We start from the raw sequence: 27,984 nt of genomic DNA, 5'->3' as shown, positions 1-27,984 counted from the left end.
GGGTATCAAAACATTTTGGTTGTGGCATTCCGCCACAACAAATGGTATTAGAACCTTGAAAATTGTGGTATTACGGCACACAACATAGAACACATTTACGATGTTTCTTAGAACTAAGTGAGTGTTAATATTTCAAATATATTAATAAATTCTACTTTTATCATTTTTAACATTGATTATAATAATTGAAATGAGAATTCCACTGGCATTAAACGGTCCTATGAATTAAATTTTCAAAAAAAGAATCTAAATTTTTTAAAAAAATAAAATTCGAATTTTTACTATAAATAAGACCACTCGAGAGCTCCGCCATTAATGACCTACCAGAAAAGGCGTCGCAAATCGCAATGGGGAACTGTTCTCTGAAAGGAGTGGCCGCCGATTGCGAAAAGCCCATCAGAATCTTAACCGATTCCGGCAACATAATCAACTTCCATGGCCCTAAACAAGTCGATCAAATCCTCAAGAACTATCCTCCCGGCGTCTATGGCGTTTTCCGGCGCCCCAATCTCTCTTCGCCGTTACCCATTTCGGAGCCTCTCGACGCCGGAAAATCCTACTTTCTCCTCCCGCTTTCCCGAGCGGCAGAGAAAGAGAGGTCCGATGCGGCGGAGGATCTGAGAACTGGGTCGGGGCTGGAAGTGCTTCCGACAGGCGGCGACGGCATTTGGAGAGTCAAATTGGTGATCGATACGAAGCAGTTGGGGGAAATTTTGGCAGAGGAAGGGAACACAGAGGCGTTGATTGAGAGGATGAGAGCGGCGGCGGCGACGGCAGCGGTGCAGAGTCCACGGCGGGAGAAGATCGGAGGGTGGAAGCCGACGTGGGGGAATTGGTCGAAGTTTCTTCCAATTGATGTTGGAAACCACAATAAAGCACAAATCAAGGATTTTCATTCTGGAAATGGGTGTTTATATGCCACATAAACTCCCCCAAATAAATACTCAAATGTAAATTTTGATGTTTTTATGGAAAAATGCATCTATGTTTATATTTATTTCGTTTCTTAAACGGTTTAAGATATGATTACGAGTACATTAGTATTAAGATCAACAAATCGATGAACGAAATAGAGTGATTCGAACTCTGATAACGTGAATTAAACGTTCATCTCTTATAATGGAACCATGCAATATCCATAACTCAAACCATATAATACATATTTATTGTTACATTACACTTCAAACCTTTTCCATCTTCAGTTTACTCTATCAGACAGCACCACACAAACACCAAACACACTTATAGCTTAAACTCACATGATCATGATGATCCTTTCGATCATCGTCGTCGTTGTTGGCAATTCTATCGATTAATTCGCATATGAGTAGTACGTGTCCCTGCCTGACTAGTGTAAGTGCATGTTATGCTGTTCAACAGGATTGTTCTTCAAATATATCCAGAAGAGAGAGTGCCTGCAAGTTTTTCAGAGCCAATGTTAGAGTTGTTGAGGTCTTTGGTTAGCTAGCTACAGAATTCATGGTTTTGTTTGCTCTGCAATTACCTCTGGGATGTTGAGTTCGAGACGAAACTTGGGACCGTCGTAATGGTGAAGAATCGGTCTGAAAGAGTCCTCTTCCAGTGGCTCACATATCTTCCTAGTCACAGTTCTGACCTGTTCCAAACAGTTGAGTTCATCTTAGATCTATGGAAGTGCAAGATTGAAGGAGTAGGTTCTATCCAAACATTACCTGCGCCGGGAAACGAGATTCGCCCGGAGTTTTCTTGTCTTCCCAGGCAGTTGGATCAATGTTTGTCCCTCCAAAGCTTGCAGCCTGAAAACACGGATCACAGTTTTAAAAGAAGTAAACCAAACACGTATCATTATCATGCCCTTAACTTAGTCATGTCAATAGAATTCTCAAATGACGAACAAAAAAGTTGTGAGTCTCAAAGGTGTAGTCAAGAGTGACTAAAGTATCGAACAAAGGGTGTGTACTTTGTTCGAAGGCTCTAGAGAAGGAGTTGAGCCTCGATTAAGGAGAGGTTGTTGGATGGCTCCATAGGTCTCAGGAGAGGCTCTAAGGTGTTACTTTGTTCAAAGGGAGCGATTGTTGGGAGAGGAGTCCCACGTTGGCTAATTAAGGAGATAATCGTGGGTTTACAAGTAAGGAATACATCTCCATTGATACGAGGCCTTTTAGGGAAACCAAAAGGCAAAGCCACGGGAGCTTAGGCGGAAGGAGGAGACATAGACATACCTCAAAGATTCCATGGAGTTGGTGGGTAGAATAGTTGTAGAGGAAAATAGGCAGCCCAGGAGTTATGGCCCTGACAGAATCCCTGTATCTTGGAGGCAACCCTACAACGTTGATCAAACAACAAAATCTTAGAACATCCTACACAACAAAACACAGATACATAAAACTAAGCAAAAACCAAGTGGGATCATTAAACTTACCAAAAAGCTGCCTCTTCAGATTCTCTTGCATTGTATCATTGTTGCACACAAAGATATATCCACCAATTGTTTCATTTCTGGGCAAAGACTCAGATGGGGGAAGGGTTTTGAACCTCTTGTCCAAACCATTCTTATTACTTTCCTTATTATCATTGCTATTTTCACCATTAATCTTCTTGTTACTGTTCTTCTTCCCATTCTTTCCTCCATTTTCTTCTTCAACCCTCCCACTGTTCTTGTAGTTCTTCACATTTACAAAACCATTACTGTTAAAATTCCCAATTTGTGAGTAAATCCCTTGGTTAAACCCTCCATTAATACCCTTTTGGGTTCCTCCAATCACTGGATCAACCCCCATATTTGCAGAATTAAGCTTCCACCCATCGTTGAAGCCATTAAAATCAGACCCCTGTGGCTTCAAACTATTCCACCCATTATCAAACACATTCAGTGCATTCTTTTCATACCCAGTTGAACTAAGATTGCTACTGTTACTCCAATTATTAAGATCAGAAGCAACACTCGGCTTAAAACTATTCCATCCATCATTGAACCGATTGACATCAGAATCACACAGTTTGGGCTTAAAATTATTCACTAAATTTACCTCTCCGCCATTTCGCACATCGAAATTCCTCCTCTCTTCGTGCCTCTTGGAGACATACGAATTGCTCCAGATAGAATCGTTGAGCGACAGGTTCGTAAGATTCCCAGATTGCAGTCGAAGCTGGTCGCTGAATTGCCTAAGCGATTGCGGGTTACTCTCCATTTCTGAACAAACCCACCTCCGAACTTAGCCCCTAACTCAGAGAAATCAAAACCCCAGAGAGTAATACCAAACAAAAGAGATGGGTATTAGGTAAAGGAAGAGGAGATTGCGTGTTGAAGATGAAAAAGGGCGAATTCAAAGGAAGAAAAAGGCATCAAAATTCAAAAGAAACAAACAAATAGGATAAGAAATCATTAAAGAACGAAGAAGGTTGGAGTGATTAAGCAAATGAGAAAGTGATTATCCCAAACAACGCGTAGTCAAATGGAAGGGAGTGGCCGTGTGAGGAAATTGAAGAATTCTAGAAAGGGCTCAGACTTTTTGGGTTCGGTGGGAGCAAGGTCGGCCATAGCCACGTGACTCCCATTTTCTGTGTTAGCTTTGGCGTGGTCCGTCCGTGACTAGTTAGTTGAGCCTTCACCCGTGACCCAGGTCCCTATCTAAGCAACAGTGAACATTATCCCATCTGCTAACATGAGTCATTTACGAGATCAACACTATCCCACCGGCTAACATGACTCATTTACGAGATCACATTGTTGGATGATAAAAGTCTCATGTCAGTTAATTTAGAGAATGATAATGAGTTTATAAACAAACAATACTCTCTCCATTGGTGCGAGGCCTTTCGGAAAGCCCAAAGTAAAGCTATGAGAGCTTATACTAAAAGTGGACAATATCATACAATTGTGGATTATCATATCATTGTGGAGAGTCGTGTTCGTCTAACATAGTATCAAAGTCATGCCCTAAACTTAGTCGTGCCAATAGATTGGTAAATCTTCAAATGTCGAACAAAAGACTCCAAAAGAAAGGAAGTCAAGCCTCTTCGAAGGCAGTAAAAAATGACTAAGACTTCAAAGGAGTCGAACCTCGATTAAGGGGAGGCGTACTTTGTTCGAGGGGAGGTGTTGGATGATGAAAGTCTCACATCGACTAATTTAGGGAATGATCATGGGTTTATAAACAAAAAATACTCTATTAATTGGTGTGAGGCCTTTCGGGAAGCTCAAAGCAAATTCATGACCACTTATGCTCAAAGTGGAGAGTTGTGTTCGTCTAACGCACATTACCCATAAAATTGTTTCAAATAAGATGCATAAATTTAAAATTTTTATAATTAAGCCGCATTTATTAATTAATAATATACATACCCTAATGTTCTGGTATGTAAATATTTGTTTAAATAGATAGAAAATCATTTCGTCATAAGCCCAATAAAAACGGAATTAAGATCCATTAAGCCCAATACTTTGATGAGTTAGGATCCATTAAAGCCCAATGGGCCCTAACCGTCTCATTCCTGATTACTACTAAAATGGTTAATTAATTAATTAATTAATTAAAAAAAAAAAGAAGAAAAACAAGAATGAAAGAGTACTAAGTGGGAAAATAAATAAATATATAATGGAAACAAAAAGTTGTCCCCTAAGCTTCTATACGTCCTCTTCTCTTTCTAAGATATAATATTATAGAAATTAATGAGATTAATTAAATTAATGTTAACTTTAACACCGACATTAATTAAAAAAATAAGAAGGGCAAGAAAAGTAAAAGAAAAGCTAGTTGGGTTGGTGGTGGTTACTGTAGTGGCTGCAGGTGAATGTATGAGCTACCACATGGGTACCCATGCATCATCTCGACGCGCTTATCTCGTTCCTCAATTTACTTATATACCCTTACCTTCTTTTTTCTTTTCTTTTTTTCTTTTTTTAATTTTTGAGTTTAAGCTCGAATTATTATTGATTAGATTTTTTTAAAAATATTTTAATCCCATTAAAAAAAAATGGCATAGAATCCCAACAGCATGAGGGCCTAGTTGGGGAGAGTTTGGAGGGAAGAGGAAGATGTAGCCATGACTTAGATTATTTGTAAACAAAAAGATTATTCTGAGAATATTCCCTGTCAAGATTCTCAACAAATTATTGCAATTCTTTATTATATATTTATTCTCTATTTAACAATCTTGTAGAAAAAATTATCATGATTATTTTCCCTTTTTTTAATTTCATAACTTAATTTTTTTTTTTTAATTTTATTATTATATCCATCAATATCATGGAGTGTGAAATGTCAACCATCCTTGATATACATGGAATAATATTTTTTATGACTCAAAATATTCATGAAATTACATCACATCAGAATAAAAATTATTTATTTAAAGATTAAATTTATATTTGATAGGTCGATTCATTTTTAAAGAAATTAATTTTTGAGATGTATTAATACAAAATTTAAACTTTAAAAATCTATTAGTTTAAGGACCAATTAATTTTTTAATATTTACGAATTAAATGGATGCAAAATTAACGAGATCAACTTAATATACACAAACATTTTATTACATGATCGTCCTACCATTCTTACGCATTAATCAAAAAATTTATTTAAAAATAATAATAAAATACTTACTTTATAAATTTTTTCTCGAGGAAAGAATATCTCGAAAACTTGTTAATGTGAACTGGCTTGTTATATATATATATTATTGAATTAGAAAAGAAATAACTCGAAAATAATTCAAGAAGTTCCCTCATTTTTTTCAATTGGTTTAATTCTTACACAAATTTTTTCGTCAACGGAATTAAAATTTAAAATAAGTTAAAAATATAAAATCCACAAAATTCTTCTCGAAATCAAAATCTGACCTCAAAACTTAATAAAATAATGAATTCTTAAATATATAAAAAGAATATCACCTTCAAACACGAGAAACACTTTAAATGACCACAACAAATAAATTAATTTCAAATGTAAAAAAATATCGACAAAATCTTTATCACTACAAATTTTTTAATATACATGTCTTCTTTCTCTTCCCTCACCAATGGTTCTCAAAATTACAATACAAATTTTCTTTGTATCTCTCTTTACTATTATTAACGTGCAACCTTATTAAAACATTGAAGTCCTAAGGTTCTCGGGTAGTTCAATATGAAACAGTGGGTCCTAAAGTAGCAAGTGAAAACAGAAGCAAAAATGAAGAAGTATTAGGTCATCGAAAGAGCACGTTAGAAATTAAATCCAATAAGCCGTTAAGGATTGTGAGGTAGTAGGTATGGCATTGACCTAACTTTGAGCACTAGAGTTCGTCACACCATAAATTAGGGTTTTCTCGCCAATCTTTATCCTTTTAGATTGACTAATAACATAAAATTAAATAGGCAATAAAAAGTTTGACTAATTACAAATTTTTCCAATTTAAGGTTGACCAATCTTGTGATTCCTAAATGATTTTGGTTTTGCTTTTCTTTAATTTCTTGTCTTTTCTATATTGTTTTTTTTTTTCTTCTTAATTACATGTTTGCCATCCTCAAATCTTTTTCCAAATTCTTGCTTTGTGAGGGTTGCTAATTTGGATACACATGTATGGCAAATATTTTCCTTACATTTTGTCTTTTTAATTAATAATTTATTTATCCAATAACAATAAATTTAAATTAAATAAAAAATTATATTTATATAGCACAACGGAGCATAATTTTTATTAATAATATAAAATAAAAAATCCTCCACTTCATCAAATTGGATTATTAATGGCTAATTTTCCATTTTCCCATGATTATTTCCACTTGATTTCCATCCCTTAATCAAATTATACATTATGGAATTGCAATTGAAAATCTTAACCAAGATCATTACTTTTTTTAATTTTATTTGTTTCCATTATTATTTTTAAATATAAATAAAAAAAAGAATTATATTAAATATTATCATATTTTATTGTTAAGCAATTTATTTGATTTGATGGTTCATAAATAACTAATTAAAGAAAACACCATTGAGCGTACAATTCTCCTTACTCTACTCCTGGTTGTACTCAATTGTGGCCTTGTTTTTTTAAATGAAATATTTGGATTTATTTAACACATGTGACTTCCAGTTGGCTTATATATATATATATAATTAAAGACTTATTTGAATATTATGGAAATTTTGAATGAATTATACTTAGCAAAAACGACGTCGTTCATACTGCAATGAAATAATATTATACATATAAAAAAATCTCGAGGAAAAATATTGCATTTCAATAATTAAAAACAAAATTTAGATTAAATTACTCTAAATAAATAAATAAATAATCAAAATCCATATTATTTTTTTACCTAAAAATTTAAATTTACGAAAAAGGTTATTAAATACAAAATTAAAAGTCCGTAATCAAATATGATTAAACTTATAATCTAATAAAAAAATTTATATTGAGATAATTTATTATGATTATAGTTTTGAATGAATTCTTTTTATCAAAGTATAAAGATGATGAACGAACAGGTGACGTAGTTTTTTGTAGTAAATTTAAATAATAACCTATAAAATATTTTAATTGCATAGTGTAATAATGTTGTGAATCGTGCATGTTTTAACAAAGAACAAAGATGATGTCATTTTGGAGTAAACCCAAATAATAACCTAATAAAATTATCTTAATTACATAACGTAACATATTAATTTTATGTCTCGTGTTTATTTATTTATTTATTTATTTATTTTTAAACAAAAAAGAAAAAAAAAAAAAAAAAAAAAGTGTGTGTAGGAGTGGTCCTTTGTGCAGGCGTAGGGCAAAGGAGGAAAGACAGAACAAGTTGGAATGGTGTCCACATGGGGAAGCTGCAAACAATATTTATAACACATCCCAATAATGCTATTAAATTTAATTTTTTAATTATTTATTTAATTATTCCTTTTTAGAGCCTTATAAATTCCCACGGTGGGGTCGCCTTCGAACTCGGGTGGATCAAGTACATCATCTCTATGATTATCATCCTCGCAATTACTTCCAAATCAATCATAGCCGTCCGATTCTCTTTTTATTAGGTCACATGCATTTTTCATCTTCCATCATTATTTAAGGTTTAAGCACTTCACTAATCATTGTCTTAATCATCATTATTCATCTCATCTTTTCTCTACCTAAACTACCCTCCTTTCTTTCTAAATTCATCAAAATAACTCCTTCAAATTTTAAAATTATTTTTTTTCTTGATTTTAGAAGGAAATGATTTATTTTAAAAATAACCTTCAAATTTTAATAGTGTTTCAAAAGTACCCGTCAATCTTTTAAAATTTTAAAAAATTTCTACTGTTAATACTATATTTAAAAAAATATACATTAAGTTTTAAAAGTAGCATTAATATTCGTAACTTTCATAAAAAAATTAAAAATTTATCGTCGGACAAAAACTGTCTATCGATACTTCATACATTATGTCCAAACTTTTTAACGTTACTCTCAAAAGTTGATAAGTATTTTTTAAACTTAATATTAACCAAAAAATTATTTTTATTTTTTATCTTTAAATTAAAAATATTTTTGAAGTTAGGTAAAAAAGTTCAAATATATTTTTGAATTACTTTTAAAAAAATTAAGAATATTAAAATTTAAGTTAATTTAAACTTAAAGAATATTTTTTTAAATTTTGAATAGAATTATTTTAAAGTATATTTGTATTAATTTAGCTCGAGCTTCACACATCTAATTCAAAATTTTGGAAGGGTATAAAATTAATTAATTTTTTTTTTTTAACCTCTAGTTTTTAAAGCATCAATTTAACTATTAATATTTTCAATAATTAAATAATAAAAATACATTCTTATTTTCTATTGAATTCACCATCTATTATTATTATTATTATTATTATTATTTCGTTAATCTTTTAATTACATCAACCAAAAAGTAGCATTATCTCCTTTTTGGGCTATAAAAGTGTAATTTGGGTGAATAATAAATAAATAAATAAATAAAGAGAAATAGACCCCAACCCTTGAATAGAGGCAAGGGACAGCTTATAATATTTAATTATTAGCATAATAATGGACACGTGTCAGAATATTAAAGTATAGCTTAAGAAATAACTATCTGGTGCCCTAATTATGTAGAGGTACAGCCAACACATACACATTACCATATCTTTATTGGCTTGTCCTAACCATAGTCCATCTTCTTCTCCATTACAATTAAAATAAAATTCAACTTTATAAACCTTTTTTCTCTTTATAAATTTTTAAAATTTTAAAAATTAAAACTTTCCTTATATAAATGCTTATCCATTGCCACTAAACCATCGAGTGTAATCGCGATTGTGGGCTCTACAAATATTGTTTAAATTATTTCTCAAATCCAAGATTAGAGTCATATTATTGAGCTTTAAATCCCAATTATTGTATCGATTTACGTCCAATCTTATTGTTTGTGTCAAATTACTTTTCAATTCTTTATCGTAATGGTCTCTGATGAATGACTGAGATTAAATATAATCGAAAAAGGATTACGTAAGCTTAAATTGATTGTAATATCCATAATAGAGGAATAAGATAATGGAAAAGGCTTGTAATGTGATTTAAATCATGTACGTGATTCGGTCGTCTTGATGGGGTTGCTCTACTTTGAAAGAGCTTGAGAAAACAAAGAAGCAAGAAGGTGGAAGGTGTTAGCTTCTCTGCGCTCTTAGAGATAGGAGAGAGGTTGTGAGATCCCACATCTAAATCATGTGTGGGGTTGTTATAGTTGCAAGAAGATAGGGTGGACACTAGGTCGTGTGCCAATGAGGATTTTAGGCCCTGAGGGAGGTGGACACTCGGTGATATGTCAACAAGAACGCTGAGCCCCAAAGGGAGATGGACTGTGAGATCCCACATCGGTTGAAGAGGGGAACAAAATATTATTTACAAGGGTGTGGATTCTTCTTACTAGACGCGTTTTAAAATTTTGAGGAGAAGCCCAACAAGGAAAGCTTAAAAAGGACAGGGCTTGAGTTGCTATAGAGGCACGATGATCCATGTTTTTTCACGAGCTTTTTTTAGATCCGTGGTCAAAAGGCTTATAAATGAATTGATATTCAAAAGAAACTTCTAAAAAAATGTAAACAAATTTACAACAAATGCACCACAATTTGTAAATAAATAAAACAAATTTTCCTTGTAATTTCATAGAATCTTCCTTAAAAAACATTTTAATTTGGTTTACTTATAATTTAGGTCGTAAACATGATGTTTAAAAGACAATTATTCCAAAGTCAAAACTCTTTACGAACAATAATGAGAAAAAATTAAAAAAAAAAAAAGAAAGAAAAAAGAAACATATTCTACAAATAAATTGAATCACAATATACTAAATTAATTACGGCGAGATCATCTTGATATGTTTTGATAGAATGAAATCCCTTTTTAAGATATCGTTCCACAACCCTTTTTGAATGAGAATATTTTTTTTATAAAAAAAAAATATATATATATATATATATATATATATAAACATAATTTTCAACATGACACATTCCGAGACGTATAAATTAAATTGAGGGACGCGAACCAAAAAAATGTAACATTCATATTGAGTAAGATAATTAATGTTTTTCTTCGAGTAAATATAGTAGGTACATTAAAGTAGTTAACCGTAAATATAAAGGAGTCAAGATAAAGTCACAAACGACAATTTAAATAAATAAAACGCGTGAAGCTGAAGACATTAGGTTACATAGCTCATATACATTGAACTGTAACCGCGTCAATCCATATTGAGTAAGTAGTTCATAAAGGCATCGAAAATTCAAATAAATAGCGTTAGATGCACGATAATATTTCTAATATTTAATGTTAAAAAATCAAAAATTACTTTTAATAACTATTTATTTAATACTGGTATCTCCATAAATAAATATTTGAATTTTTAATCCAATTCATAGACAAATATAACCTTGATTTAAAAAAGAAAAATGTTTGAAACACTTTAAGTTCACTTCCAGCAAATATTATTTTGTTTGAACTTTTTCTTTCAAGTTTTTCATAGGGAGAAATTTTCACTCTCTTATAAAAAAAATATTTTGTTCGCCTCTACAACTAATGTGGGATCTCACAATCTAACCCTTTGGGGCACAACGTTCTCGTTGGCACACTACTCGGTGTTACCTTCTTCAGGACTCAGCGTCTTCGCTAGTACATCGCCCAATATCCACCGAAATTAGAAGTTTCCACATCCTTATAAAGATTGTCTCGTTAGCCTCTAGAATTTGACATAAAAATTTTATTATTATTTTTTATTTCGAACTAAAAATAGGCATTAGACCCACTCATACATAAATTTTAGTTAAAAAGTTTATATTGAATGTGAAAAATGTGGAATTCCACTTATTTTTGTCCCATAAAAATAAAACATTAAAATATAAAATATTAATTTTTTATTAAAAAAAAGAAGAAGAAGAAGAAATTTGTGGAAAGCATCTTGGATAGGTATAAATATATAATATCTTAGGGGACACAAAGTTTGGTTAATGTGTTAGAAGATGCGAAGGAATAATAGAAACCTTTCATTTAATTAATCTAATTAAATTTTAAATTGTTTTTTCACGATAAAAAAGAGTAACCAAATAATTGATTATCTAATAATTACTTTCAGTTCATCAAATATCTTAGAGATTTGAATCATTACTTGTAATTGATCATGTCAAGAATTCTAAATATATAATTTTAAACTACATAGAATTGTAAATAAACTTAGCTAGTGAGACCGACTTGACAATAATATAGGAGGGAGTATATAGTAGAGGGAACGTAATAATTAATATTTTTGGGAGATGGAAATTTCCCAATAAAACAGAACATGTGGTGACGTGTAGAGAGCAGGACCACTCAACTGGTGGCAGATTATCTGGGATTGGGAAGGAAAAATAATTGGTCAAAGAGAGGAGAAAAAATTTAAGAATTATCCCCACGTTTACACGTGGGACCCATGTAAAGTGGAGTGGCATATTCAGCAATTATGACCACACATCAAGGTCAAACTTACAATTATAAGCATCTGACAACAAGAAAGGCAGGGGGGAAATAAAGAAAAACAACCCAACATAAATAGAATATAAAAAAACAAAATAATATGTAAATATTAAAATAAATAAATAAATAAAGCCTTTTAAATTTTCCTGCCGGGTTAACCCGAGCCAACGTTGTTGCCTGCTTCGAAGCAGACAACGAAAGGGAACGGCAACAGCTAACGGTGACGGCTCTGTCTCCTCTTAACTCAACTCTCCCGTTAACTTCCACCACACGCATCTCTATGTCTTTTCCGTACTCTCTACATTTAATTTAATTTTTTTTTTTTAAATCGTCGCCGGCCGTTATTACACGGCAGCTGTCGCCGTAAACCATTTTCTTTGCCCCCCAACCCCCACCATTCTTCTACCTCTAGTTTGCCTCACCCGGGTTACAATCTAACCATGGTTCTTTTCTTTTCGAATGAATTAAAAATTTATAATAATATAGAAATGTTTTGTCTTCACTCACATGTTTCTCCGTCAAATATTCAAAAGGCCACTCAATATAGAATTGCTCGAACTAAAAAAGGAATACTATGTCATTCGTTCGTAAATTAATAATATATAAATAATATAATTGAGCTTCAAAGAAACGCAATACAAATAATAATAATAATAACCGGTCATGCATTGGTTGAGTTAGCGTAGACAAATCAATAATCATATACTTCCATAATAAAGCATTAAATAAAAGTTTTTACACAGCAACAAAATAAATACACGTATTTACAAGAAACTTTCAAATTGTCAAATAGTTTTATTGATATTGTCAAATAGTTTCATTGATTTAAGCAATGTTAGACGGAGTCTTTTACTGGTTTAAAACTTATATGGTATGTGTTTCAATTGACAGGACTCATGCAAATTGGAGCATCAAATGACCAGAACGTTTCCCTAAAATGTGGCATGTCGGGACACCTTATTAATATATTTACAATGTAAAATTGAAAAAAAAAATACTAAATAATAAAGTATATAAACTCGAGTTCATATATCCTAAATTTTAATTAGATGTTAGATTTAAGAAGGGTCCTAATTAAAAAAAGTGAACTTTTTAATTTTAGAGTTATAATTAATCATGGTTCAGTCATGTTCCAACTTTCTCCCAGGTTTTTTAAATGTTGAGAGGTTTTCACACTATTACATAGAGGGTTTAGTTCTCCTCTCTAATTGATATGAGATCTCACAGTAGTAGTATAATAAGTTGAATGTGAGAATTTGAAGGTTCCGTTCGGAGAATAGATAGGGTCGAAATGAAAATTGAAATAAAAAAAACAGTGGAAAATGTTTAGGATTTTTCAAATTAAAAGAGGTGGGAGGGGGTGGATTTATTCGATGAATACCCAAAACAATAACAATAGTGTAAACTGATATCATGTTTATTCTCCTCACAACAAAATAATGGATTGCGACTCTGTTTATTAGAAAATAGGAAGAAATTGAAAAAGGGGAAGTAGAGAGAGAAAGAGAGGAGAGAGAAGAGGGAGCTGAAGCAGGAAGGCACCGGTATAATAGGAAGGGGGGAAGGTTTTTTTGGCATTCTCTGTAACGGCGTTTTTCCCGGATTCCAAAGAGATAAAAACCAGAGAGAGAGAAACAGAGAGAGAGAGAGAGAGAGGAGAGAACAAGGCGAGAGTAGAAGAGAAGCAAAAGCGGGTTTAGAGCTCTTCCAAAAACGGTTCTGTAACGGCAGCCATAGGCGGGGGGGAAGGGGCGGCTACTGCTGGGAGCGTTACAGTTTTCATCATCATCATCTTCTTCTTCTTCTTCTTGCTGGGAAATCTATAAAATCGCCATTAACCTTCATTTCTGGTTATAATTGGAGGTGGGTTTATGCGTATTTTGCTATTAGTGGCGGCGGCGAAGGCGGCAGCGGCGGCTCTGTTTTCGGATTATCTTCGTTTGCTGTTGTTGACTTGTGGGGGAGGCGGGAAGGTTCAGTAATGGCTAATCGGGGAGGAGGGTCGTTTTCGTCTCAAGGTAACTTCAAATGGGTCGTTCTTGTTTCCTCTTCTTAAACCCTTTTCTTCTCTGAAAATTTATGGTTTCTCAGGTGGGGGAGGAGATGGACTGTACACCGAGCTTTGGAAGGCATCGGCTGGGCCTCTTGTGGAAGTTCCTCGAGTTAATGACAAGGTTTTCTACTTCCCTCAAGGCCACATGGAACAGGTAACTTTTCAGATCGAGCTCTGTTTCTGGATTTCTAGGGTTGTTTTTGTTGTTTCCTTTCTGGGTTTGATTGAAAAATGTTGGTTCATATAGTTGGAGGCATCTACAAATCATGAACTGAATCAGAAACATCCTTTGTTTAAACTTTCCTCCAAAATTCTCTGCCGTGTTGTTGATGTTCGCCTGATGGTACCTTCTCTTCTTAATCCTCTGTTCTTGCTGGTTCTTTGTTTGATTAGGCCTCTAAATACAAGCCACTTTGTTTGATCTTGTCTTGAAATTTTAGGCTGAGCAGGAAACAGATGAGGTTTATGCACAGATAACTTTAATGCCTGATTCAAATGTAAGAACTCTTTGTTAATTTTGGACAAACAAACGTGAGTTTTAGACCCTTTTTGCTAATTTTGGATTTCTGTTCAGCAAGAGGAACCTACTAATCCTGATCCTTCGCCACCGGAGTGTCGTAAACCGAAAGTTCATTCGTTTTGCAAGGTCTTGACTGCTTCTGATACTAGCACCCATGGAGGATTCTCCGTGCTTCGTAAACACGCCACGGAATGCCTGCCTCCATTGGTAATTCTCCTTCACTGAGTTGTCTTTTCCTTTTCGTAAACACGCCATGGAATATCAATATGTTTTCTGATCTTCTCGTGTGAATGTTCCTCAGGATATGACCCAACAGACCCCAACTCAAGAACTTGTAGCCAAAGATCTTCATAGTTACGAGTGGCGATTCAAGCATATCTTTAGGGGTGAGTCTCTTCATATGTTTATGAACAGTTATAGCTTGAGCATATAGCCAATTTCAATTCAATTTGTGTCCATTTTTCGGTTTATAATAGTAAATCTTCGCTATGATGGACGACAGGTCAACCACGAAGGCATTTGCTAACGACGGGTTGGAGCACGTTTGTTACTTCGAAAAGACTAGTTGCTGGAGATTCTTTTGTGTTCTTGAGGTATCTTGAGTTTTCTTTTGTGGATGTTCGTCGGTATGGGGAGGTTATAATTTATCTGTTAACTCGTTATGAAATGGTTTCTTAGAGGGGAAAATGGGGAATTACGAGTCGGAGTGAGGCGTCTTGCTCGCCAACAAACCAGCATGCCTTCATCTGTGATTTCGAGTCACAGCATGCACTTAGGAGTGCTTGCTACTGCATCTCACGCCATGTCAACTCTAACTCGCTTTGTTGTCTATTATAAGCCAAGGTGATATGAATTATTTTCGTTCTATGTACTTCCGTGTTATTCGATCAAGATGTTCATGCTGTCTGTTTGTTTCTATTTCGTGTCGGTTGATACCAGGGCGAGCCAGTTTATCGTCAGCTTGAATAAGTACATCGAAGCAATGAACAGGAAGTTCTTAGTTGGGATGAGATTCAAGATGAGATTCGAGGGAGAGGAGTCTCCCGAGAGAAGGTAGTTTGAAAATAACATGCTGCGATGCATTTTCGCCTTCTTTTTTCATGAGCGTTATCACTTACTCTAGTTTTACTCGTTCTATACGACCAGGTTTTCGGGTACCATTGTCGGAGTTGACGACATATCTCCTCACTGGCCCAATTCGAAATGGCGATCGCTAAGAGTAAAGTCTTCATCTGGAATCCCGAGTCTTACTCCCACATCGTTCCTTTAACAAACTCGATTTCTGATTGTATTATCTCTTTCTTTCCAGATTCAATGGGATGAACTTGCATCTATTCCTCGACCTGATAGAGTTTCGCCATGGGAGATTGAACCTTTTGTGGCGCCTACGTCCCCGAGCATTCCGCAATCGGTTTCGGTAAAGAATAAAAGGCTTCGGCCTCCACTTGACATTCCAGGTATTGCTGAGAGTTAACTATTGCTTCTTTTGGCTGTGGGAGGAGTTAGAAATGAGTTATCGGCTAATCGTGACGTTTTGATACAGATTCTGATAATTCAACCGTAACAACTCTACGACATCCAGGATCAACTCAATCACACGACGATAGAACACAGCTTAGCGTTACTGCTGCTGAAATGAAACGATTTGAAAATCACGCAACGTGGAATTACAAGCAAACGGATGTTAGCAGCATTGGGAATTCTATATCAAGGACTCCGAAGGAGGGCTCTTGGTTAGCTTCCCCAAACGGGAGTGTTTCGCAGCATCGATTACAGAATTTGACAGATGACCGAAACAGCAATTATGTTTGGTCAACCGTCTTCTCGGGAGCGCCAGCAGCACAGTCGACATGTCCAGCTCCACACCCATCTAATCCAAAGAGCAGCGACCAAGTTAACGATCTTGGGGAAAAGGGGAGGAAAACTGAGGTGGCTCCAAGCTGTCGCTTGTTCGGGATCGATATCATCGGTCATTCCAAGAGCCCAGTTCCACCCGAAATGGCTGCTGATCAACCGATTAGCGCACCAAATGAAATCACTGATGCAGAGCAGAACTCAGACCAGCCAAAGGCTTCTAAAGAAAGAAAATTAGGACTTTTACAAGTACCTCCTAAAGAGATCCAGCACAAGCAAAGCAGCTCGACCAACAGCCGAAGTCGGACCAAGGTGAGACTATACGAGATCTATTATACAGATTACTCATGTTTAGAACTTTATGGGCATACGCTAATTTATCGACTTCTTGTTGGTTGTCAATACATGAAGGTTCAAATGCAGGGGATGGCTGTCGGACGTGCGGTGGACCTTACGATGTTGGAAGGGTATGGCCAACTCATCGACGAACTTGAAAAGATGTTCGATATCAAGGGAGAACTTCACCCACGTGATAAGTGGGAGATTGTCTTCACAGACGACGAAGGAGATACGATGCTCATGGGCGATTACCCGTGGCAGTAAGTCATACACCACCAACCACATTTTTCGATTCGACGATATCGGTTGCGTAACGCTCATATGGTTTTACACAATCTTGCAGGGAATTCTGTAACATGGTCAGAAGAATATATATATGGTCGAGTCAAGATGTGAAGATGATGAGTTCGGTTAGCAAACTTACAATGTCTGCAATGGAATGCGATGGAACGGTAATAACCTCAGAGTCGGCCGACAGCTGAAGCTCGAAGTACATCGCTTCGGAAACTTAAATAATCTTTTGGGTTAGTCTTTTGTTGTTTGTCAATGAAAAAAAAGAAGAAAAAAAAAAAAAAGAAGAAAAACACAGAACAAAGAAACATGAGAGAATCTTTGTCTCATTTCCAAGAAGCTTTTGGAGGAGAGGTGAAGATTAGAATTTGGAAAACTTTGTTGAAATTAATGATGAGTGGGTCGGAAAATGTAGAGCTTATGCTTCTTCTATTTATGTAAATATAATACCCATTTTGTCAAATCTTAAACTTTTATTCTCGGGGTCGGTCGGTCGGTTCGGATTGAATCTTAACCAAAGCCACTCCAAATCAATGACCCATAAGTTCAAAATGGGTTACGTTCAAGACGTATCAAACTTATTAAAATAGTCTTGGTTTCGTATTTACATGGAATGAACGACTGGTCTAACTTTGAATTACATCATTGTTATTAAAAGGAAGATTTGTTTTGATATTATCGAATATAATTTGACCAAGAACTATAAAAATTATAGAAAGAATATGATGAATATCATATATTAAAAAAAAAAAAAAATGTGACAGCTCATATTAGAGAATAGTGGGAAGAATGATGAGAATAAATAATTAAATAAATAAGAAGGGATTAAAGGAGAATCATTAATGATTTCTTCCATAATCCATAATTAAACTCATTGCTTTAAACTTCATCTTCTCCACTCATTCATTCATTAAGTGCTCCAACAAACCAAATTCCCAATGGGAATAACATATTTATTTATTTATTTATTTATTATTTTATTTCTCCAAAGGAAACCTTAAAATTTGTGGATGGGCTCAACCCAACCCACTTTTTATTATTTTCTTTTAATATTTTAATTTATTGTTTTTATGAATTTTTACTTTATTATTCTAATTTAGAATTAATTAATGAGAGTAAACTTGAGTGCTTAATAATTAAAATGACATTAAAACCTAATGGCTTTAGGATTTTAAATTATGTTTATGAATAATAGTTATATTATATTATAGCTAACAAAAACAGTAAGAAAAAATTATTAATGTGAATTTAGTATTAATAAAAAATTAAATTATTTTAAAATGTTTGAAATTTATTACTAATTTAAATGATCATAGGATATATACACGAAAGAGATTTCCTATAAGAGGGATTTAATCTCTTCACCTGCGGCAGCGCAGATCAAAATGACGACGGAACTATGGGCGGCGCCACCTGACCGCCTCCACTGTCACTGCTTCACTCCACCGAATCCCCTCGTTCCACTGCCTCTTCACGGCTGTCGACGTGAGTGCGGTGAACTCGGCACTGTCGGTGATAGCTCCGCCTTGACTCTCTTAGATACATCCTAACCTTGGGCCTTTGTTGGTCCATCATTCTTATGGGCCTTTGTAGGCCCATCATTATTTTGGGCATTGTCGGTCCATCATTCTTATGGGCCTTGTCGGTCCATCATTCTTATGGGCCTTGTCGGTCCATCATTCTTATGGGCCTTTGTTGGTCCATCATTTTTATGGACCTTTGTTGGTCCATAATTCTTATGGGCCTTCGTTGTCCATCATTTTTATGGACCTTTGTTGGTCCATAATTCTTATGGGCCTTTGTTGTCCATCATTCTTATGTGCCTTTGTTGGCCCATCATTCTTATGTGCCTTTGTCGGTCCATCATTCTTATGGGCCTTTGTTGGTCCATCATTCTTATAGGCCTTTGTCGGTCCATCATTCTTATGGGCCTTTGTTGGTCCATCAGTCTTATGGGCCTTTGTTGTGCTCACTATGTCTTTGGGTCCATTTGGCCCATTCCATTTTAAGGCAGACACATCCAAAAAATTTGCTTTTTTTTAATATTTAATTAGTGACTATATCCTGGTCAAGTCAATTATTAATTATTTTGCTTGTCTCTATTCACTAATATTATATTTGAATTAGTAAAATAATAATAAAAAAACAAGAGATTGGCACAATTTCTAAAAAAATAATAATTCACCTAATATTAATATGAATTTTAAGAGGCAACCGGCATCTAAAATGTTTAAATAATAATAAATAAATAAATATATTTTTAAATATATGCCCTCAGAAATAAATTGATATCAAACCCACTCCTATAAAATTGGGAGTTCACTTCACACCACCAACAAGTATAAAGAGAGACATAAAATCATGGAGGATATCAGAGCACGCGCCGCCGCCGCCACGGCCTTGCCTCTAAACTCCCAACACATTTCTCGACGCGCCACCACCTTTAACCGCTTATTCGCCGCCATTTACAGCGGCGCTATTTTGGCTTTGTTTTACCATCACATGGCTTCACTTCTCAAACCCACCTCTTTAGGTTCCTTCTTCGTCTCTGTTTCCCTGTTCATCTCCGACATCATTTTAGCCTTCATGTGGGTCAACGCTCAATCCTACCGGATGAATCCACTCCACCGCCGTGAGTACCCCGGAAACCTGAAAGAATCACTAAACAAAGACAAAGATTTTCCGGCGTTGGATGTGTTTATTTGCACGGCGGATCCATACAAGGAGCCGCCGATTAACGTTGTCAACACGGCTCTGTCCGTCATGGCCTACGACTACCCGACATGTAAGATCTCCGTGTATGTGTCCGACGACGGCGGCTCCGCCCTGACGCTCTTCGCTTTTATGGAGGCGGCTAGGTTCGCCGCCGAGTGGTTGCCGTTTTGTAGGAAAAACGGCGTCGTAGAAAGGAATCCCGATGCCTTCTTCACGTCCAACAACGATTGGAACTCCGAAACGGACAAGACGAAGGTAATTTCATCTTTTTCGTAGACAACAAAAATTTAATTAATTATTATATTTTATTTGGCTTCATTTAAATTACGAATTTAATCTCTAAAAAAAAGGACCAATTTAACCATGTTCGAAGACTTTTGAATTCAACTACGGTCGTCGGCACACATTTTAAAGAAATTATCGTCTCATTTTTTTAAATTAAAAAAATTTGAAATTTTAAGACCATAAATAATTTAATAAGGACAAAATACACGTCTTTTCATAAAAATATCTACATTTTTTTTTAAATTTAATTTATAAAATTATGCCAAAAAATAATATTTGAGCACATATTTATAAAAGCTAAGGTTTTTATTTATTTTGTTATTTTAAAAATATTTATGAAGAGAAAAGTAAAGTATTTGAATTTTTTCAGGAAATTTATGAGAAAATGAAAATGAAAGTAGAAAATGTTGTGAAGAAAGGGAAGGTTGGAGATGAGTTGGTGAATGGAGAAGAAGAGCTTATGGCTCTCAATCAATGGGCTAAGTCCTTCACTCCTAAACGTCATCCCTCTCTAATTAAGGTATTCTTACCTATTTCTTTTCGATTATCCTTTCGTTTTTTTCTATTTTTATTTTCACCGAATATGTATTTTTATGTTTATGCACGTGAAGACTCGATCACTGACATTTGTGTTGTGTGTGAGGTAGGTACTCTTAGAGAGCGCTAAAAGTAAAGATGTTAGTGGAGAGTCGTTACCGAATCTCATCTATGTTTCGAGGCAAAAAAGTGAATCTTCTCCGCACCATTTCAAGGCTGGTGCTCTCAATACTCTGGTATTTGATTCTATCACTCACTTACTTTTTTTGTTTTTGTAACGACTCTACATTTCTACTAACTTAAAGTTAGTACTGTCGTCGTCGTAACTTGTCAAGGAAATGAAATACCACTATCCTATGTAATACTGTCAAGGACTTACACATTCAAAAGCCTCTTTAAAACAACATAAAGATATCTATTGAATAAAACAAATAAAACATTAAAAGTAAAAAGTACTCTACACTAACTTAAGTATAAGAAAATGAAATACCACTATCCTATGTACGTGTTATAGTCTCTACTTGTGATGTTGTTGTCAGCCGTATAGGGGTGACTTGTCTTTACCTGAAATAGAAGTAGCACACGAATTGAATATTTTAAGAAGTACTTAATAAATGACTCAAGTATTGAGGTTAGAAAAGGCAAACACATGCGACTTATGTTTAAGGACATAGTGTTAAAACATCATAAGTGTGGCTTCTAGTCCGGACAAAATTGGATGTGAAGTACTTCCCCATGCACGACTCACAAGTGTGAGTGGATCCCTAGGTGGTTCGCACCTCCCTGGGCCCATCATCATTAACATTAACTATGGTGGTGTTTTAAAAAAATTATCGTGGTAATGCATCATGATATTTAATACGTGCACATCATCTTAACATGGAATAACGTCATATTAAGTCATCTCATCATCATACATCTTACATCATGTTATCATACATTGTCATCATATAACATCGTCGTATAACATCATATAACGTCATATAGCATTTTCATATAACATAGTCACATCATCATATATCATAATCTCGTCATCATATAATATAAAGCATAAATGACACATGCAAGGGTCATTGGGAACGTGTCGTCATACGTAAGGCAAATCTTTCAACTGAGCAAATAGTAAGATCACTTACTTGGTTGGCTTTAGTTGACGTTCTACATAAGGGGCCTCACAATGATCAATTAGAATTTTAATGTGAGAATTAGCTCGCCCAATTTTGCATAAAATAATTTAAACTAAACCTTAATAATTTAAATCCGCTAATACTAATTTTGAATAAAATAGTTTAACATAACTTATCCTAATTATGCATAAATAATAAATAATTTAAACTTAATTCCAAAAAATTAAATTACCTCAAAAGCAATAATACAATTCTTAAATGCTTTATTGAAACTAAGGGTAAAGGGTATGAGGGTATTAAACTCAAATCAACTAAAATGCTGACCTAGAGCAGTCAGAAAATGTATTATCTAGACTTTTAACTGTTAAAGTGAGATGATAAAATGAAGTGAGAGGCCTCTATTTTATAGTGGAGGTCGACCTCGCTTATGAACGTAAGCAACATGGGACAATTTCCCGTGTCTTTATTTTTGGTTATTACAGTTTTCTTACATCAGATTCATAGTCTTTCTCCACTCTTCTTTATTGTGTATCTATCGCAACAGCTGCGAGTATCAGCTACAATGACCAATGCACCAATTATTCTAACTTTGGACTGTGACAACTATTCCAACGACCCACAAACACCTCTTCGAGTCTTATGTTACTTCCTCGACCCAAAACTTGCAACCACCTGTGGCTACGTTCAGTTCCCTCAACGTTTTAATGGAGTTAGCAAAAATGACATCTATGCCGGCGAGTTAAAGCGCTTATTCATTATCAATTCAATCGGAATGGATGGGCTATTAGGCGCAAATTACGTCGGCACCGGCTGCTTTTTTGTCCGAAGGATTTTCTTTGGAGGCCCATCTTCATTCCAATCACCTGAACTCTCCCAACTTAGCCCAAATCATGTTGTCGGAAAGCCCATTAAATCTCCACAAATCTTGGAATTGGCCCATCGAGTTGCGGGCTGCGATTACGAGACCAACACCCAGTGGGGTTACAAGGTATGGCGGCGCAAATTCAAACCACCAAATACTTTTCTTATTTTTGTTTCAAACTTTTATTTGGTCGTGTCGCAGTTGGGGTTTAAATACGGGTCTCTAGTCGAGGACTATTTCTCGGGCTTTCGATTCCATTCCGAGGGGTGGAATAGTGTATTCTGTAACCCAAACAGGGCGGCTTTCTATGGCGATGTCCCCATCAGCCTCCCCGACGTGCTGAATCAAGTCAAGAGATGGGCTGTTGGGCTTCTGGAAGTTGGTTTCTCAAAGTACAGCCCAATTACATTCGGTGTAAGGTCCATGGGCCTTTTGATGGGCCTGTCGTATGCCCATTATGCATTCTGGCCCTTATGGTCCATTCCGGTTACGGTTTATGGCTTCCTCCCCCAACTTGCCCTAATCAATGGCGCCGCCATATTCCCAAATGTATGGGATCCATGGTTTGTAGTATACGTGTTCCTGTTTGTTGGAGCTTATGGTCAGGACCTTCTGGACTTCGTTGTCGCGGGAGGGACGTTTCGAAAATGGTGGAATGATCAAAGAATGTGGAGCTTAAGGGCGCTGTCTTGTTTATTGTTTGGAACCATGGAGTTCGTGTTGCAATCTGTGGGGTTTTCGAATTTCGGGTTCAATGTTACCAGTAAAGTAATGGATCCTGAACAGAGCAAGAGGTACGAGGAGGAGTTGTTCGAGTTTGGAGTTTTCTCGCCTATGTTCGTGCCCATTGCCACGGTTGCAATCGTGAATTTGGCTGGTGGGGTCATCGGAATTTGGAGATTGTGCGGCGGCGGCGTGTGGGAAGAAATGTTGGCTCAGATGTTGGTGGTCGGATTTGTAGTGGCTAATTGCTGGCCGGTTTATGAGGCCATGGGTTTGAGGAAGGACGCAGGGAAGATGCCACCCAAAATCACTTTCTTGTCAGCCTTTCTTGCTTTGTTTCTTTGCTGTTTTGGTGCTTTGTGTTGTTAACAAATGTTTTATATTTGTCTACTTCACTCCGGGTCCTTTTGGATACGACCACGATCGAAATATGTCAAAAGTAAAATAAATAGAGTAATGAGTTTAAGAGATAAAAGAAAGGCCACTTCCTTTTTTAATTCTATTTATTGCTGACAAGATCTCAAGAACATAACTGAAAAACATTAATCTTTTAATTCTTCTACTCAAGTTAAAATCCGTGAAGATCTTAATACAAAACTTGATCCATGAATGAATCAAAAACACTAACTATTAATGTGACACTCAAGTAAAGAAGTGATACATGAATGAATCAAAAACGTAAAATTCAGTTGACTTGAGTTAGTACAAAATATACCTGTCTGGTCGGTAGTTCAATTATAAGAATTTTATGGTTAAATGTGTTTTTGCTGTCTGGTCGGTAGTTCAATTATAAGAATTTTATGGTTAAATGTGTTTTTGCTACGACTAAAGAAGAAATAATAATATTTTAATTGAGTTTTAACTTTATATTATCATATTATTTTATATAATAATTATTATATATTATCATATTATTTTATATAATAATTATTATAATAAATTAGGTTTGAATGGGTAAATTTTAAAAATGAAATAAAATAAACTATTAATTTGTAGAGAAAAAAAATAGAAAATTTTACTTTTGAAATCAAACCCACTCGCTTTAGTTGAGACTTCGCTTCACTTCATCTCCAAGGGAGAAGAAAGAAACAGAAAATCATGGAGGATATCAGAGCACGCGCCGCCGCCAAGGCCTTGGCACTGAACTCCCAACGCATCTCCCGACGCGCCACCGTATTTAACCGCTTCTTCGCTGCGATTTACGGCGGCGCTATTTTGGCTCTTTTTTACTACCACGTGGCTTCACTTCTCAAACCCACCTCTTTGGGTTCCTTCTTCGTCTCTGTTTCGTTGTTCATCTCCGACCTCGTTTTGGCCTTCATGTGGGTCACCGCTCAATCCTTCCGGATGAATCCACTCCACCGCCGTGAGTACCCTGGAAATCTGAAAGAGTTACTGAAGAAGGACTCCGATTTTCCGGCGTTGGATGTGTTTATTTGTACGGCGGATCCGTACAAGGAGCCGCCGATTAACGTGGTCAACACGGCCCTGTCCGTCATGGCCTACGACTACCCCACATGTAAGATCTCCGTGTATGTGTCCGACGACGGCGGCTCCGCCCTGACGCTCTTCGCTTTTATGGAGGCGGCTAGGTTCGCCGCCGAGTGGTTGCCGTTTTGCAGGGAAAACGACGTCGTAGATAGGAATCCTGCTGCCTTCTTCGTGTCCAACAAGGATTGGAACACTCGGACGGACAGGATGAAGGTATTTTCTTTTAATTAATTTATTAATTTTATTTAGGATAAGATAAAATTACGAATTTATCCTTAGACTTACTATTTTAATTTTATTTTGCAAAAAGAAAAAAAAAATCAATTCAAACATCTTCGAAGACTTTTCTACAAACAATGACTGAACAAAATTGACCCTAGTAATTTAATATACGTCTTTTTCTGAGCCCACTTTGAATAGTTTTTAATTAAAATATATTTGGATAAAAATGTATTCGGGTGGATGAAAGTGTCCCACATGTTAGGAATCACGACTCTCCACAATGATATGATATTGTCCACTTTGATCATAAGCTCTCATGACTTTACTTTGGACTACCCAAAAGGCCTCGTACGAATGGAGATAGTATTCACTCCCAATAATCCTCAATAATCCTTAATAATCCTCTTCTCGAACAAAGCACACTATAAGCCTCTAAGCCTCTCCTGAGGCTTATGAAGCTCACGAGTAGCCTCCCCTTAATCGAGGCTCGACTCCTCTTTCTAGAGCCCTTGAACAAAGTACACCATTTATTCGACACTTTAGTCATTTTTTACTACACCTTCGAGGCTCACAATTCTTTGTTCAATATTTGATGATTCTATTGACATGATTAAGTTTAGGGCATGACTCTAATACCATGTTAGGAATCACGACTCTCCACAATGATATGATATTGTCCACTTTGAGCATAAGTTCTCATGACTTTGCTTTGGACTACCCCAAAAGGTCTCATACTAATGGAGATAGTATTCACTCCCAATAATCCTCAACACCACATCCGTTAATTTGGGGAATGATCATGAGTTTATAATCAATAAATACTCTCTTTATTGGTGTGAGGCCTTTTGTGAAGCCCAAAACAAAGTCATGAGAGCTTACGCTCAAAGTGGACAATGTCATACCATTGCGGAGAGTCCGTCTGACATGGTATCAGATGTGAGCCTCGAGAAGGCATAGTCAATACTCTCGGTGTGAGCGCGCGCATATATATATATATAAAAAGTGATTGATTGATTGTAAATTGGGGTGTTTTAATTTCAGGAAATGTATGAGCAAATGAGAATGAAAGTAGAAAAAATTTTAAAGGAAGGGAAGGTTGGAGAAGAGTTCATGAATGGAGAAGAAGAGAGAATGGTTTTGGATAAATGGACCAGTTCCTTCACTCCTCAACATCATCCGACAGTCATTCACGTATTGTCGGAGAGCAGTAAGAACACAGACATAACCGGAGAGTCGTTACCAAATCTCATCTATGTTTCGAGGCAAAAAAGTAAAACATCCCGACACCATTTCAAGGCGGGGGCTCTCAATACTCTGGTAATTAATCCCATTACTCAAATTCATAATCTTTCTCCGCTATCTCTTATTGTGTGTCTATTGCAACAGCTGCGAGTATCAGCTACAATGACCAACGCACCCATTATCCTCACTTTGGACTGCGACATGTATTCCAACGACCCCCAAACACCAGCTCGCGTCTTATGCTATGTATTGGACGCTAAACTCGCGACCCACTTGGGCTATGTTCAATTCCCTCAACATTTCCATGGAGTTAGCAAAAATGATATCTATGGCGGCGAGTTAAAGCGCCCATACATAATAAATCCACCCGGTATGGATGGGCTTCTAGGCCCAGATTACTTCGGCACCGGCTGTTTTTTTGTTCGGAGGATTTTCTTTGGAGGCCCATTTTCATTCCAATCACCTGAACTCTCCGAACTTGGCCCAAATCATGTTGTCGGAAAGCCCATTAAATCTCCACAAATCTTGGAATTGGCCCATCGAGTTGCGGGGTGTGATTATGAGACTAACACCCAGTGGGGTTATAAGGTATGGCGGCGCAAATTCAAACCACCGAGTACTTTTTTTATTTATTTTTGTTTTGAACTTTTATTTTGTCGTTTGGCAGTTGGGGTTTAAATATGGGTCTGTCGTGGAGGACTTTTTCTCAGGCTATCGGTTTCAATCCGAGGGGTGGAGGAGTGTATTCTGTAATCCAAACAGGGCGGCTTTCTATGGCGACGTCCCCATCAACCTCCCCGACGCGTTGAATCAAATCAAGAGATGGGCTATTGGGCTTCTGGAAGTCATTTTCTCAAACTACAGCCCAATTACATTCGGTGTAAGGTCCATGGGCCTTTTAATGGGCTTTTCCTACGCCCATTATGCATTCTGGCCCTTATGGTCCATTCCGGTTGCGGTTTATGGCTTCCTCCCCCAGCTTGCCCTAATCAATGGCGCCGCCATCTTCCCAAATGTATGGGATCCATGGTTTTTAGTGTACGCGTTCCTGTTTGTTGGAGCTTATGGTCAGGACCTGTTAGAGTTCGTTGTCGTGGGAGGAACATTCCGAAAATGGTGGAATGATCAAAGAATGTGGAGTGTAAGAGCGCTGTCTTGTTTATTGTTTGGAACCATGGAGTTCGTGTTGAAATCTGTGGGGTTTTCGAATTTCGGTTTCAATGTTACCAGTAAAGTAATGGATCCTGAACAGAGCAAGAGGTACGAGGAGGAGTTGTTTGAGTTTGGAGTTTTCTCGCCGATGTTCGTGCCCATTGTCTCGGTTGCAACCGTGAATTTGGCCGGTGGGGTCATCGGAATTTGGAGATCGTGCGGCGGAGGCGGCGGATGGGAGGAAATGTTGCCTCAGTTGTTGGTGGTTGGATTTGCGGTGGCGAATTGCTGGCCGGTTTATGAGGCCATGGCTTTAAGGAACGACGGAGGGAAGGTGCCACCCAAAATTACCTTCTTATCCCTCTTCCTCGCTCTGCTTCTTTGCTATTTTGCAGCTTTTTTGTTTTAATTAAGTTAAATATTTGCTAAAATTTAACTTAATTCTAATTATTAGCTCTTTAAAATATTTTGAATGTTTTTAATATTAATACAAATTGAAAATATATAACAGAGTATACCTTCAACCCGACAAATTGTATCAACCCAACTTAAATTATCGGGGTCGAATTGGGTGGGGTCGAATTGGGTTGAGTTTATTTTTCTCACCCGAAATAGGGAATGAG

General features: G+C 36.1%; 5 protein-coding genes across 5 annotated transcripts; 4 read left to right on the top strand and 1 right to left on the bottom strand.

The window, feature by feature from the left end:
• The first annotated feature begins 297 nt into the window (after nucleotides 1-297).
• Nucleotides 298-1,015, top strand: LOC111785895 (uncharacterized). The gene has a single exon (XM_023666255.2). It carries the CDS (start codon nucleotides 348-350, stop codon nucleotides 924-926), a length of 579 nt encoding a protein of 192 aa, XP_023522023.1. The 5' UTR covers nucleotides 298-347; the 3' UTR covers nucleotides 927-1,015.
• An 80-nt stretch (nucleotides 1,016-1,095) lies between these two features.
• On the bottom strand, nucleotides 1,096-3,464 carry LOC111785894 (DCD domain-containing protein NRP-B). The gene is made up of 5 exons (XM_023666254.2): nucleotides 2,402-3,464; nucleotides 2,202-2,302; nucleotides 1,692-1,775; nucleotides 1,505-1,615; nucleotides 1,096-1,415 (listed from the first exon to the last, which is right to left on the bottom strand). Exons 1-5 carry the CDS (start codon nucleotides 3,168-3,170, stop codon nucleotides 1,374-1,376), a joined length of 1,107 nt encoding a protein of 368 aa, XP_023522022.2. The 5' UTR covers nucleotides 3,171-3,464; the 3' UTR covers nucleotides 1,096-1,373.
• Nucleotides 3,465-13,407: 9,943 nt separating this feature from the next.
• Nucleotides 13,408-17,468, top strand: LOC111810594 (auxin response factor 9). Its single transcript, XM_023697324.2, has 14 exons — nucleotides 13,408-13,966; nucleotides 14,040-14,155; nucleotides 14,249-14,344; nucleotides 14,442-14,498; nucleotides 14,576-14,728; nucleotides 14,823-14,907; nucleotides 15,024-15,114; nucleotides 15,200-15,364; nucleotides 15,461-15,574; nucleotides 15,668-15,740; nucleotides 15,831-15,978; nucleotides 16,065-16,687; nucleotides 16,787-16,974; nucleotides 17,058-17,468. Exons 1-14 carry the CDS (start codon nucleotides 13,930-13,932, stop codon nucleotides 17,194-17,196), a joined length of 2,085 nt encoding a protein of 694 aa, XP_023553092.2. The 5' UTR covers nucleotides 13,408-13,929; the 3' UTR covers nucleotides 17,197-17,468.
• A 1,816-nt stretch (nucleotides 17,469-19,284) lies between these two features.
• On the top strand, nucleotides 19,285-23,719 carry LOC111809762 (cellulose synthase-like protein G3). Its single transcript, XM_087117226.1, has 5 exons — nucleotides 19,285-19,975; nucleotides 20,376-20,525; nucleotides 20,653-20,778; nucleotides 22,214-22,657; nucleotides 22,733-23,719. Exons 1-5 carry the CDS (start codon nucleotides 19,367-19,369, stop codon nucleotides 23,621-23,623), a joined length of 2,220 nt encoding a protein of 739 aa, XP_086973352.1. The 5' UTR covers nucleotides 19,285-19,366; the 3' UTR covers nucleotides 23,624-23,719.
• A 551-nt stretch (nucleotides 23,720-24,270) lies between these two features.
• On the top strand, nucleotides 24,271-27,827 carry LOC111809652 (cellulose synthase-like protein G3). The gene is made up of 4 exons (XM_023696029.2): nucleotides 24,271-24,958; nucleotides 26,009-26,284; nucleotides 26,354-26,797; nucleotides 26,877-27,827. The coding sequence occupies exons 1-4, from the start codon at nucleotides 24,353-24,355 to the stop codon at nucleotides 27,768-27,770; spliced, it is 2,220 nt and encodes a 739-aa protein (XP_023551797.2). The 5' UTR covers nucleotides 24,271-24,352; the 3' UTR covers nucleotides 27,771-27,827.
• Nucleotides 27,828-27,984: the final 157 nt, after the last annotated feature.

This window comes from Cucurbita pepo, chromosome 14 (genome assembly GCF_057944985.1).
Source record: "Cucurbita pepo subsp. pepo isolate OVF chromosome 14, ASM5794498v1, whole genome shotgun sequence".
Taxonomy (NCBI): Eukaryota; Viridiplantae; Streptophyta; class Magnoliopsida; order Cucurbitales; family Cucurbitaceae; genus Cucurbita; species Cucurbita pepo.
This window is presented reverse-complemented; position numbering and strand designations above follow the sequence as displayed.